This window comes from Callospermophilus lateralis, chromosome 2, assembly GCF_048772815.1.
Source record: "Callospermophilus lateralis isolate mCalLat2 chromosome 2, mCalLat2.hap1, whole genome shotgun sequence".
Taxonomy (NCBI): domain Eukaryota; kingdom Metazoa; phylum Chordata; class Mammalia; order Rodentia; family Sciuridae; genus Callospermophilus; species Callospermophilus lateralis.
This window is the reverse complement of record NC_135306.1, coordinates 125376246-125390759: the sequence shown is the minus strand read 5'-3', so window position 1 is coordinate 125390759 and position 14514 is coordinate 125376246. Positions and strand designations below refer to the sequence as shown.

Below are 14514 nucleotides of genomic sequence, written 5' to 3'. Positions count from 1 at the left end.
TCTCCTTGTGCCACTGACACACTCTGTTCATTACGGTGACTGAAATTAAAAGTTGAAACCAAGAAGTCAAATCTTCCTGTTGTTTTTTTTTAAAGATTGTTTTGATTGGCTAGTGTCCTTTGCAATTTCACATGAATTTTAGAATCAGCACATCAGTTACTACAAGATGTTAGCTGAGATTCTGTTAGAGATTGTATATCAATTTGAAGAATATTCCTATATTAGTAACTCAGTTTACTCAGTTTTCCAATCCGTTAATGTGAGATAGTTCCCATTTATTTGGACCATCTTTAATTTTTTTAGGCAGTGTTTGATAGTTTTCAGAATATAAGTTTTTGTATTTATATTTTTTGTGCTTCCTTTGTGGAATGAATTTAAGAAATTAATATTTGGTAAATTAATCCCTAAGCATTTTAGTCCTTGTAAAGCAATTTAAAATGGAATTTTCTTAATTTCAATTTTAGCTTGTTCATTGTAAAGTATGTAGAAATTCAGTTGATTTTTATATATTAATCTTTCATCTTGCAATCTTGTTGAAATTGCATATTAGTTCTAGTAGTTTTATAGTGGATTCCTTAGGATTTTATATATACAAGATTATGGCATTTGCAAATTTGCTGTTTTCATTCCAGTCTGGATGTCTTTTTTTTTTTTTTTAACTTGCCTAATTACCATAAGGAGAATCTGGAGTGCAGTATTAACCACGGGTAGATGAATAGATAAAGAAAATGTGGTATATATACACAATGCAATATTATTCAGCATTAAAAGAGAATAAAATCATAGCATTTTCAGGTCAATGAATGGAGTTGGAGAATATAATGCTAAGTGAAGTTAGCCAATCCCAAAAAACTAGATGCCAAATGTTTTCTCTGATATAAGGATACTGATTCATAATGTGGTTGTGGGGGGAGCATAGGGGTAATAGGCAAATTCTAGATAAGGCCAAGGGGAGGGAGGGATGGGGTGGGGGCATGGGGTTAGAAATGATGATTATTACCCTAAGTACATGTATGAAGACACGAATCGTGTGACTCTACAACCAGAGATATGAAAAATTGTGCTCTATATGTGTAATGTGAATTGTAAGGGACTCTGCTATCATATATAACAAATTAAAATTAAAAATAAAAAAAGAGTGAGCATTCTTGTCTTGTTCCCAAGCTTGAGGGAGCAGGACATCCAGCCTTTCAGCATTAAGTATGATGTCAACTACAGGGGCACTAGGTCAGCAATTAATCTTTAGTAATAAAATGTGTTCTATATATATTTTTTTTAGTATTCAGAGATAAGCAGTGAATTATATTTGATAGCTTCTCTTACCCCATTGGTAAGGCTGCAAGGAATGCTCTATAAGTATTGATTGGGAGGTCTCTCAAGTCAAAGAACAAATTTGGAGCATGATTGGCAGTGTTGCTCTGTGAAGTTGGGACATCTCTACGACTTTTAGGATTTAATAGTCTAAAGAAAATGATTGCTTACTATAATTATTACCAGTCAGGAAAGAAGGCAAGCATGCAGGAATGAATCACATCATTTTAATACTGTTTACATTCCCAGTTCCACTCGGTTTTGGCAACAGTGATCTGAAAGAGTGATCTGCTGCAGAGTCCTTCCCTTAGCCTCTGTGCCATCTCTGGTCCCTTTTCTCAGCTCTTACTTTTCTCTGTTATGTATTGCGGCTCTCTGTGGGCCTTTTAAGCTGGAACATTTTGAAAGTGCCTACATCCATACTGCACTTAGTTGTTCAGTGATTAATGGACTGGGAAATTATGAAGGTTTGTTCTCTGGCTCACTTCTTAAACGATTATTTATCAATAATTGTAGTATTGACTTTTACTTTTGTTCAGGTTATTGAAGTGAAAAATAGGTGATTCTAAAACTCTTGGGAGTAATAAAGTCTTTAATGATATTTTCCCAGTGATGAAATTTTTTAGTATTAAAAACTGTTACAATTGCTTTCATTATTACTGTTAACATCCTGAAGGTGAGATTTACTTTAAGGTAAACTGATACCTTAGTATTTTCCACAACACCTTAGCCACTTAGACACATTGACCAAATATATATGACATTGTACAACTCTTGACAGTTTTCAGAATGTCCTATTAAGTTCCTGTGGTTTAACATCATGGAAATTGTCAAAGATAAAATGAACTAGTAGAGATTGAAAACTACAAAAAGTTTCACTTTGCTGCCATCTAGAGGCAGTTATTTTACATGCACTACCTTTATTAAAAGCTGTTTCCAAAGCTATGGAAGATGGAATAAAAAGGTAGATGGTTCTTAGTTTACAATTTTTATGTCCTTTCCATAGAATTGTACATAGAATTTTACCTAGAAATTTCCATAAAATTGTACTCAGCCTATGCTGTTATCAAAACACTTTTTTCTGCTAAGTGAATCTGAATCCTTCTAGAAGATACCAATGAATCTATTTCCATCTTGACTAAAGTTGCTGCCTTTAAAAGGATATAATCTGAATAAAATGGAGGTGCCAAATCATTCTTTTAAAAACATAATTAAGCATTAAACAGTAGAGCTCAGTGGAAAATGTTGGTTTGTCAAAGTTCATGTGAAAATACTTGCGTAAGTGAGTTTTACTTAGGGGATCCATGTGTTGCTCCGTGAAGCAGTCAGCATCAGGAGACCCTCTGGTTGGGGAGGTGTCTCACAGCCAGGAGTCAGAAGAGAACACCCAGTATCTTCTTCAGATGTCTGCTCTTTTGAAATATCACATAAATTTAGGACTGGAGTGTCAAGCCAGGATAGAGCAGTTCACATACATTATAAGCCACTATAGCCTAAAGATTAGAACTGCCCATTTGTTGAATTTTCAGTAATGTTCTTGCTTCTATTCATTCAGAATGGTTTACTTCTTTCTGAAGAATTGAGGTGCTTTATCTTTTCCCATGTTCTGAATGCTCTCAGAATATTAAGAGATGGATTTCAGGGCATTAGGTATTTTATGGAAAGATTTATCACCGGTATTCTTAAAGTATCCTCTTTATAAATTTAATTAACTTTTGTGCTTATGAAGATTTTAAAATAACATCTGCTTCATACAGCATCCAGTTCATAATGAGGCAGTTTAATCATGGACTAATTATAGATATTAAAAAATGAAATAATACTCCTCCAGCAGCTTCATAAGCTATTAAATGGATATGCAGAGGACTAGTGCTATCTGTGTTTCAGAAGTATTTTTTTAAATTTTATTTCTAAAAAGTTTTAAATCTACATATTCAAAGTCTAATTAAAGGTATTTTAAGCTCCAGTTTGGTTTACCTGGGCCATAGTATACACATCTGGGCAAACTGCATGCCTTTTTTTGCAGGGGATGGGGGGATCTAACTCAGGGGCACTTTACCTCTGAGCCACATCCACAGTCCCTTTTTATTTTTTATTTTGAGACAGGCTCTTACTATGTTGCTGAGAGTCTCACTAAGTCCCTAAGGCTGACCTCCTTGTCTCAGCCACACAAGTCATTGGGGTTACAGCCATGAGCCACTGCTCCCAGCCAGACTATATATCTTATTGAATAATTTGACATATAGATTACAGCATCAATTTAGGATAATCTATTGAGTATTGAATTTTGACAATAATTTTTAATTGATATAATACCGCAAGTATAAAATTATTCCAAAATTGGCAAATAATACAGTTCATCATGATTTTGGGAGCTGTTGAATACGAGAAGAAAGATCCTTAAACTAAAACAACAAAAATAATTTACTGATTTTGTATGATGTTGACTTTTCTATTGGAAGAAAAGTATTAGGTCATGTTTTCCAATAGAACCAATACTTCCGTTGGAAATCAGAGCACACAGACCAGTTGATGCTTAACCCAGTTCTCCCCAGGCCTAGGAAGTATCAAGATGCTATTCACATATGAAAATGGCCACAGGTTGCATTTCCTCCTTAATATAAAATAATAAGTTGCAGACATATTACAAGCTACTTTGCAAAAATATTTCTAACTGTACCAGGAAGTATTTGTGAGAGAGATCAACTTAGTGGGTGAGTCTGTAGAGTAAAATTTCAGCAAATTCAATTTTAAAAAATCAACTATTTTTCAAATGTAACTTATTCTATGTAAACATAAGTATCCCATAATTCCATGAAGAGCCAGTCTTTTTTTTTTTTTTAAATAGATAAAAACATAATAAACACCAGTGAATTTGATTATTAGAAGGCTGGGACTCTGGATGAAAATTGTAGTTTTTCTAAAGAAGTTTTTACTCTAAGTCTGATAGGAAAGACCTGTGTTATCTACTTTCATGTTTTTGCTTAACACAGCCTGTTAGGGGTTCTTCTTACTCCTTGCTGAAAGATCTCAATTCCATAGCAAAATCAGTACTGCCACCTTGTGACACTTTCCTTAACTTTTCTCTGGCTTAAACTCATTTCTTCCCTTGAACACTTCTTATCTGTGATTTACTGATTGAGTCTTCCTTACATTTGTGTTTTACTTCCTTGTTTTGGTAAGAAGCTTTTCCAGAGTAAAACCTGTGGCACTTTGTTCTTTTTTCCATTCTGTGGTCTCTTGTGGATATTTCTTCAGTGCATTTGAATAGCAAAGTAGTTAACATGACAATTGAAACCATGGGACTCAAAAAATAAATAAATAAATCACTATCTATAAAAAGGAAATGAAAATTGGTTCTTGTGATTTCTGTTTTACATCCATAACTATGTTGCTTGCTTTACCAAACAAAAAGGTTGAAAATTTGTTTGTTAGAGAAATTACAATGAAATAGTTATTTCCTCAGTATTTTACATTTGATGATTATGTTTTCAAAAACAAATTTTCGTGCTTTTTAAAATCTCTTTATCTTTGCAGCTTTTGTCATTCCTTCAGGGTTTATTTACTTTTTACCACGAGGGATATGAACTCGCCCAAGAATTTGCACCATATAAGCAACAGCTACAGTTCAACTTGCAGAATGTAAGTTTATAGCTGTTCTTCCTGCCTTTCCTCAGTGAATCTGATGATCACAGGAGAACTTGTTTGTAACCAAGTCAAACCAAAAAAATCTTTCAAAAACTTGTCTAGGTGGGGTAAACCTCAATGATTTAAAAAAGTCACTGTATTAAAAATACATTTTTTTCTAGCTGCTAGGTAAAAAGTATAACATAAAAGAACAATGTTTATGTTAAAAAAATATTTAAGCCAGCAATTTTTGTTGTGCCTTTATTTAGTGTTTAATTTACTGTTAATTTACTGGCTAATGCAGGATGAATAAATTCTAGAGATCTGTTTTACAGCATGGTGACAATAGTTAATAACAGTATTGTTAGAATTTACTGAAAATTTGTTAGTGTAGAATTTTAATGTTCTACACACACACAAATGTTAACTATGTATATTAATTAACTTGATTGTGGAAATCATTTCATGGTGTATACTTTATCAAAACATCACATACACCTTAAATATATACAATTTTTATTTGTTATTTGTACCTCAAAACTGGAAAAAAAAAAGATACTGATTGACCTTGGGCAAGTCTTATCTGTTGAGATAGCAACATTTCTACATTTGTGAAATGATATTATTAAACATGAATACTCTCGGGTCCCATCTCTCTGTGAAGAGGGAGAATAAAAATATGTGATATTTATTATTCTCAAATAATATGAATAGTGAATGTGGTTTTGAAACATTCAAAATAACTGCTTTAAAGCATAAGCAAAAGTTATTTCCAAACAGCCCATTTCTCTGAGGTTTATTTTGTGAAGTAGTCTAACCAATCCTTTTAATCTCTGCTTTCACAACTTTATAATTTTTGATTTCCAAATACTAAGCAATAGCCATTAAAGAAAGCAAATAGCCAACCTATTTCTGCCTCACAAAGAGTGAGGTCCTCCTGATGGTTGAGGTTTTTCTGTAACTGAAACACTGTTACTCTAGCCAGAATCATTTAGGACAATTGTACTTAAATTTCTATTTAAAAAAAAAAAGTGTTTTTCTGCTTATTTGGATCTTACCATTATAGAGATGTTCATAAGTAAAAATACAGAGTTGGAGTGTCCCATGAGAAATATATAATTGGATTTATTCTATTTGTGTTTTGAGTTTTCACTTTTATTTAACTTAGATTTTCTGGAAAAATTAATTTCACTTTTTCCTATTGTTTTTCAACATGGAATACATTCAGACTTTTTGGGTAAATATTAAAAAGGAAAATTATAAAAGCCATAGCAGTTTTATGATTTATTTCCATATTAAATTCAATTGTGTTAAGTTTCCAGTGATTCATGGATAGAAGAAGAGGAAGAAATTGTAAAAATACTGAATTCTGTATTCTTTTTTTTTTTTTTTTCATCTTTCATACATTTGATTCATGTGAGTTATGCTTTTCCATTTTTACCCCAAATACAAATTGCAGAATCACATCAGTTATACATTCACAATGTTTACATAATGCCATATTAGTGACTGTTGTATTCTGCTGTCTTTCCTATCCCCTACTATCCCCCCTCCTCTCCCCTCCCATCTTCCCTCTCTACCTCATCTGTTGTTGTTCCATTCTCTCCCTCCCCCCCCTTTCCCCTCACAACCTCATATATGTGATTTCGTATAACGATGTGGTTTTCCTTCCATTTCCATGCAATTTCCCTTCCCTCTCCCTTTCCCTCCCTTCATTCATCTCAGTTTAATGTTAATCTTATTCTCATGCTCTTTCCCCCTGTTCAGTTCTTAGTTGCTCTCCTTAAATCAAAGAAGACATTTGGCATTTGTTTTTTAAGGATTGGCTAGCTTCACTTAGCATAATCTGCTCTAATGCCATCCATTTCTCTGCAAATTCCATGAAAAAAAAAAATGTGGCATCTATACACAATGGAGTATTATGCAGCACTAAAAAATGACAAAATCATGAATTCTGTATTCTTAAGAGAAAAGTAGCCGAAAATTCACAAGAAAAATTTCCTAAGCTACTTTGAAATTCAGTACTTTTATCATGTACCACAACAAGATCTTAGAGTTAGGTGGTGATTTTTATATTTTCAGACATTTCTTATTAAGGTAATATGTCCTGAATGCAAAAGAGATTTTTATAGAGAAAAGCATGATGCTTTACAGCTTAAGTAAACTTGCTGTAAGGTGGGTAAACTATATCTTGCAAAAGATGTTAGGACTTGGAAGACTAATAATTTTTATGACTTAATTCATATACTAATCTCTAAATAACTATGTTAGTATTTCTGAAAAACAAACCATATGATGCTTCTTCAGCAAAGCTTTTGGAATAAGAATGGTGAACTGTTTTCTTGATTTGTTCAGCACTACTTATAATCAAAAATATCATTTTTTTTAACCTCTAAAGAATCAAATCCCTATGTATCTACTTTTTGCCATAGAGGGTAGGGAATTCAAAACTATATTTAATGAATCATACTTATTTATAATTGCTAAATTTACCTTTTAAGTAATAATATTAGAGCATGAAATACCCCTCCCTCTTCTCTTTTACACACACACACACACACACACGCGCGCGCGCTCACGGATCCAAAGGAGAAACAGTACAGAAGGTCATTCAAAAAGTTTTCACTACAGTAATTTGAAATTAGACCACAGGACTGAATATCAACAGGATCATGGATGTGGCAAATGGCACGGAAAGAATCTGAGTTATGTTTTTTGTACCATTAGCAGTTTTGAGATTTTAGTGGAGAGGTTCCTTAGAGCTGGTAGGAAACAATGAAAAAAAATGTTGTTTTTTTTGTTTGTTTGTTTGTTTATTTAAGACAAGAAATAATTTTGAAAGTACTCGCCAAGAAGTAGAGCGGTTGATGCAGAGGATGAAATCTGCCAACCAAGACTACAGACCACCCAGCCAGTGGACAATGGAGGGCTATCTTTATGTCCAGGAGAAACGTGAGTCACAAAGGCATAATTTACATCTTGTGATTTAGCATGCTCTTTTTGTAAGTTGTGACTTGGTTGCTTTCATTTTTTTCTTCTTGCAGGAAGACTAAAATTTCTTGTAGTTTCCTCATGTTTAGAATAGCCTGTTCTCCCATCACCACCGCTACAGTGACGAAGCTCTTCCCATTTTGGCATCAGGATCTCTAAGCTGATATCATGATGAACGTGGAACTTGCATTTTGTACTGATCATACAGTTACCTGAGTTCAGTTTTAGAATTAAATTGTAACACCTCATCTCAACTTAAAGTTGCATGGAAAATTGAAAATCAAAACCTTTGTCAGGATGAATCATCCTGGTGACTATAATAATAATTTTCTCCTGCAACAACATTATTTTGTTTAATTCTGTGCTCTGCCAGTATTCAGGAGTAAAATTGGCAATTATGTCATGTCACATTGACACTCTTTACTTCCTGAGGTTAGTAAATAAGTACCAGACCGAATAGAGCGTTATTATAATTGTTTCATGCAAAGGTTTTTCTCACACAAAAATTTTTAAAAGCCATTTAAACTTGTATAACTAGGCTCCTTTCTGCATGTTACTTCCCTTAAGTGGAAACCAGTTTGCCTATTTTTGACTGAGTTAACTCTGTTTCAAATTAGATTTTCCCTAAAGTGCTGTACTTGTACTGTTCATGTTGAAGGAACAATTGTTTTATTCTCAGTCTCTCATGGACCAGTGTCTTTGTTAAATACAAACTCATGTGCTTAGATTGTGCATCAAGGTCAAATTGCTACAAATATTTTGAAATGCCTATTCCCTTTTCTCACACATTGGAATTCATAAACCACATGGAGTAGCATTGCTTTAACATCTCCATGTCAGTAGGCTAAAGAGCAATGAAGTTCTCTTGGTTGGTATAATAACTTAAAGGGTTTTTGACGAGGATTCTCAGAGATACTGGGTTGGCCATGAAAAGTTTTTAAATATATGCAACGTGGTCACTAAAATGCCAATAATTTTTGCATTTGAGATTCCCAGGTGATGCTCCATTATTGGATAGAGTTTACAAGCAAATAATTTGATCAACAGACTCAGCAAAGAGATGCTGGCTTAGGAGATCTGGGCTCCTAATTTTTTTTTTCTCTCATAAATCTACTTTGGCCAGTCCTAGCTGCTCTATAATTAGAGCATAATGTATAACTTCCACCCCCCAGTTCATGAAGAAGGAGCAATCCATTGGTTCACATATAGGGTGTAAAGATTTGGCTTGAGTCTCTAAGGGAATTTTTAAATATTTATTTTAAATCTTTCTGGTTTGCAATCCTTGGTATAAGGATCTATTGGGAGGAGTCACTTTTTACATTAATGATGAGTTTAGCTAAATGGAGGAAGGATTTGTTGACAGTAAGGATTCTTCAGACTTGCAGTAGGGGTAGAGGAGGTTCCTTCCTTGTGTCTACAGAATTTTTGTTCATTCCAACCTGATAACAGTTTATTTCTTGAGTTCTTTTCCCCACCCTGGAATCTGTCCCCTCTAGAACTTTCGGCAGATCCTCCTAAAGTGCTGGTGAGTTCTGCCCTGCTGCAGTGGCCTGGGCCCTGCCTGATGCTGAAGACTATCAGTCAGACTCTTCCTCCTTAATATTAATGCCTCTTTTTTTTTTTTTTTTTTTTTTTAAAGAGAGAGAGAGAGAGAGAGAGAGAGAGAGAGAGAATTTTAATATTTATTTTTTAGTTATCAGCGGGCACAACATCTTTGTTTTTTTTTTTTTTTTTTGTATGTGGTGCTGAGGATCGAACCCGGGCCGCCCCTGGCCGCCCCGGGCCGCATACATTCCAGGCAAGCGCGCTACTGCTTGAGCCACATTGCCTAATGCCTCTTCTTTGATATTGTATCCCAACACAGTTTTCACCTTGACTTTCTCTGTTTTCTGCCCACATATTTTTTATTTTTTATTTGATGTATAATTGACATACAATAAATCACACCAATTTCAAGTGTACAGTTTGATAAGTCTCACCATGTCTGTACTCTCTATCCACACCACTATCCAACCTGATAAATGTGCTCATCACCTTCACGATCCCTTCCTCCTGCTTTTTTCCACCTGCTACCTTCCTCAATTCTCCTTGCCTGGGGTTTAAAAAGAAAAGTGTATCTGTTTATATGCTTTGGGAATTACTTTTCTGTAAGGGGAAAAAATTCAAAGCCCCATCCAACTGGAGAGCATTTATGATAAGAGAATCTAATTAAGATGCCATTGATTGTGTGCTCACTCTCACTGAACATGTCAGTTCTGTTGGGGACAGAAAATGGGATAAAGAATTTGGCTTCAGGATTTGCTTCTTCTGCTGCTGTTGTTTTGTAATGAAGGCATAAGACAAACTCTCACAATTAGCAGTCATTAAAATATCAAGGTCATAAATGGAGTGGTAAATAGTGATGGGCATGACAGGGTAGAAGCAGATCACTATAGTTTGGACACAGATCTCCACTTTATCTGGGTATGTATTTTATGTTATCTACCTCTAGACATGTATCAAATCAGACTTGAACAGACTTCAATTTACCAGAAAGAGCACGAGTCCCAAAGTCATTACTCTGCTCACTAACTCTCTGACTCTTGAAAAATAGTTTTCTGAGCTGTCTCTCCATTCATAAAAGGGATATTTATTCTTATTTCCTAATGGTGTTGCAAGAATTAGAGATAATGTTTATAAGATGTCTCTATTTTCAGTGATGGTATTAAAAATAGCATTAGGGCCAGGCACGGTGGTGCACACCTGTAATCCCAGTGGCTCAGGAGACTGAGGCAGGAGGATCTCGAATTCAAAGCTAGACTCAGCAAAAAGCGAGGCACCAAACAACTCAGTGAGACCCTGATTCTACATAAAATACAAAATAGGGCTGAGGATGTGGCTCAGTGGTCATGTGCCCCTGGGTTCAATCACCAGTACCAAAAAAAAAAAAAAAAAAAAAATAGCATTATGCTTACCGGAGCCCTAACTATTCTAGGCAATGTACATTCATCTCATTTAATTCTTTTTAAAAATTTTTGTTTTAGATGTCGATGAACCTTTATTATATTTTTATTTTTATGCAGTGCTGAGAATCAAATCCAGTACCTCACACATGCTAGACAGCGCTCTACCACTGAGCTACAACCCCAAGCCCTCATTTAATTCTTAAAACAACTAAGAGTATATTTCTCTAAAAGGAACAAATGTAATCACGTGTCCTGTTGAAGAAACTATTCTCTGCAGCATCTAGGCTCAGTTTTATTATACATAAAATGCTGTTTATAATGTCTGACTCAAAATGTTCTTAGATAAAATTGCAGGCACCTAGTAGGTATTTGGTGAATGTTAATTCCCCTCCCACTCATCAGACACTCATCTCAGCAACCTGAGATGATGACTAGGTAAGATAATTAAACTTCTTTTATTTTGCAAATTTAGAGCTACAGTGAATTTTTATTTTCCCGGACACTTACAGGGAGTTCAGAATTGCTGGTCTAAGAACATCTGTCCTGGCTGACTGCCAGGCGGCTCTGAGGGAAGCAGCATGTGTGTGCAGCAAACTTGGTAATCAAATGCGGGAGGTTTCGAACTTAAGATGGAGGCAGGAAAAAACATCTTAAGTCTAAAATGTCATCAGGGCATGGCAGGAGCTTATTTTAAAATTATAGCTAATAATGCTTCTGAAGTTGCTACCTCAGTACTAAAGTCACCATGAATTTCCATCCAGCCATTTTCTACTAATCAATTCTAAGTCTTTAAGTATTTATATCACACATAACAGAGTTATCAACAAGTATCGTTAAGTATTATAGTATGAAATGATCTCAAAACGGAACTGAAGTTAATTGCAATAATCGTTTGTGATTATAAAGTATATGGCTGTGCCCTGTAATTTGAAAATCTGGAGTGGATTAAGTATTCATGTTAAACTTGACACCCAGGGCACCATTATTAAGGAAAAAGAATGCAAATGGCTAGTGGAATACTTTTCTAAAGAGGTGATTTTTTAATATTTCAATTTCTTGCTTCTAAATCTATGGTCCTGAAATCATGCCAGCAATAACAATTGTGCACATTTGTTGCTAGAGAAATCCAGGTGTTAAGCAAGATGGGTCCCTAGATGAAGAAGCTTTATAGAAAATAAGCTCAATTTTCAGCCACTCAGCCCACTGTGGCATTTGAGTATAGAACACTTAGTGACCCTGTGAGAAAACTGAAAGACTTCTGCTTTGGTCCTAAAAAGGTTGAATTAACAATATATTCTATCCCCTGGCAAAGCAGCAGCATCCACATTGTTTAAGGAGAGCACTGGGTGGTACCATGGTGTGCCAGGGGAGAAGGCTGCACAGTGGGCAAAGCAAGGTGAACACTACACAGACTCAAGCTTTCTTTATAAAAATATATATTTTACTTATTTGGGGGGGGGCCACTGGGGATTAATACATGGCCTCCTGCATCTAGGCAAGCTCTTTCTGAGTTACATTCTTCCCAGTCCTATAAGTTCCTTTAAATATAAATGGTGAAAATTATTTTCATTTTAAGGAGTAAAATGAATTTGTTTTCTTTCATGTTAGTGGTAAGAGGAGACAACTCCAGGGTCAGGAAGGTCTTAGAGCAGGATGCAATCAATCATTCCTTTATTCTTTTGTCAAATATTTCTCTGACCATGTTCTAAGGATTATGAATATTCTAGTTCAGCTAACCATATCCTGCTCTTAGAGACTTATAGAATATCATGACAGAGATAGAAAATACATAAATTAGTAAGATTTATCATGTTTAGCAGTTATAACTGCTAAGAAGAAAGGAAAACAAGAAAGAAAGATAAGAAATATGAAGGTTGAGGGTGTTGAGAGATTGAGGGTGTTGAGATGTTAGCTATCTCTATAGGAAAATGTGTATTACGAAGGTGACATGAAGGAAGAGACCTGAAGGAAGTGACAGTACAAGTTATCAGAGACCTGAAGGAGAGGTAGTTCAGGCTGGGAGAGTAGCCAGCGCAAGTGTCCTGGGGTAGGACTCATTCACTGTGCTCAAGGATCAGGAAGGGAGCCAGTGTAGCTGGATCAGCCTATGTGAGGCAGAAGGCATTTGGGTGTGAGGTGAGAACAGCATGAGATATATGAATCCATGACCAATCATGCACAACCACAGAAGGGGAAGTTATGTGCCATATATATATGATATGTCAAAATACATCCTCTGTCATGTAAACCTAAAAAGAACAATAAAAATAAAAATAAAAACAGAATGAGAGGCCATATTATATGGAGCCCACTAGATAATAGCCTCTTTGGTTTTTAATTGGAGTGAGCTGGGAAACCATGGGAGGGATTTGAACAAAGGAATGAACTGACCTGGCTTAATATTTAGCAGGATATTTTCTGACAATTTTCAGAGTAGAGAACAAGAGTAGACATAAGGGAAATAATTTTTAATCACTTGGACTATTTATTATTCTTCCTACATCTGTGGAGTACAAGTACATTTGTTTCTTGGTATCTCAGGGGGATTGGTTCCAGGATCCCATGTGGATAGCATATTCCAATGATGCTCAAATCTTACATAAAATTGCATATAACCTACACACATCCTTCTTACACTTTAAATTATCCTTAGACTGTAATACCAAATGCAGTGTAAATGTTGTGTAAATAGTGGTTATATTATATTGCTTAGAGAATAATGACAAGAAAAAACTTTGTTCATGTTCAATGCAGGTAGGTTTCTCCCCCCCAGATATTTTCAGTCTGCAGTCTGTTGAGATTGTAGATTCAGAATGGCAGATATGGAAAGCTGGTTATACACTACCTTTTCAGATAAGACAGCTCAATTCAGATCTAAACTTGCCCTTGAGCTTGCAGAGCCAGTGTGGGAGCTCCAGGAAAGCCGAATTGTTTGCTTCCTATAGGCAGTACCCTCTCCTGCTCTTCTTTAACTGGCCTTTTTCACAGTAAATATTCCAGCCTTTCATGGTGTATGGAGATAACTTAATTGTGTGTCAGTGTGCAAACTTAGATTCAAAGCATTTATTAAAATTCAAAATATTTTTGTTTCCTTACATTAGGACCGCTTGGCTTCACATGGACTAAACATTACTGTACATACGATAAGGGAAGTAAAACATTTACGATGAGTGTTTCAGAAATGAAATCCAGTGGGAAAATGGTGAGCTTGTTTTGTTTTTTGTTTATTTGTTTGTTAACTAAGCTTGTTATGTAGGTAATGGAAATAAAACAACATAGACATAGGCTTGCTTTTCTAAAAACGTACACGTTTTTTAAGTTGAAAATTCAAAACCTTTCTCATTTTTTTTCTCGCACTTCAGTGACCTTAATAATTTAAAAAGAGTGGGCAGAGTTTTTCTATACTCGGTCATGAAATGTTTATAAGCAGTTGAGTTAAATGTAGGGGTCCTTCAATAGATTATCAAGGTGTCATCTCATGTCCCTGGCAGCAGAGTTATTGGTCTGTACTGCCAGTTGGCTAACAGCCCAGGAAGGGACTGTCAGTGACTGAACCAGGCTGGAGGATTCTGCATTTTTCCCTTGGTGGCTCCTGCAGAGGCTACATGTGCACTTGAGTATCCTTACCTCTTTTGCACTG

At 35.2% G+C, this 14514-nt stretch overlaps 1 protein-coding gene across 4 annotated transcripts in view; it reads left to right on the top strand.

The window, feature by feature from the left end:
* Positions 1-14514, top strand: part of Arhgap42 (Rho GTPase activating protein 42) — a 265823-nt gene that overhangs the window by 204780 nt on the left and 46529 nt on the right. For all 4 annotated transcript variants that reach the window (XM_076846490.2, XM_076846489.2, XM_076846491.2 and 1 more), the window contains exons 7-9: positions 4849-4953; positions 7761-7890; positions 13976-14076. In XM_076846490.2, the coding sequence (XP_076702605.1) occupies positions 4849-4953; positions 7761-7890; positions 13976-14076 (336 nt within the window). The remainder of the gene's footprint in view (positions 1-4848; positions 4954-7760; positions 7891-13975; positions 14077-14514) is intronic.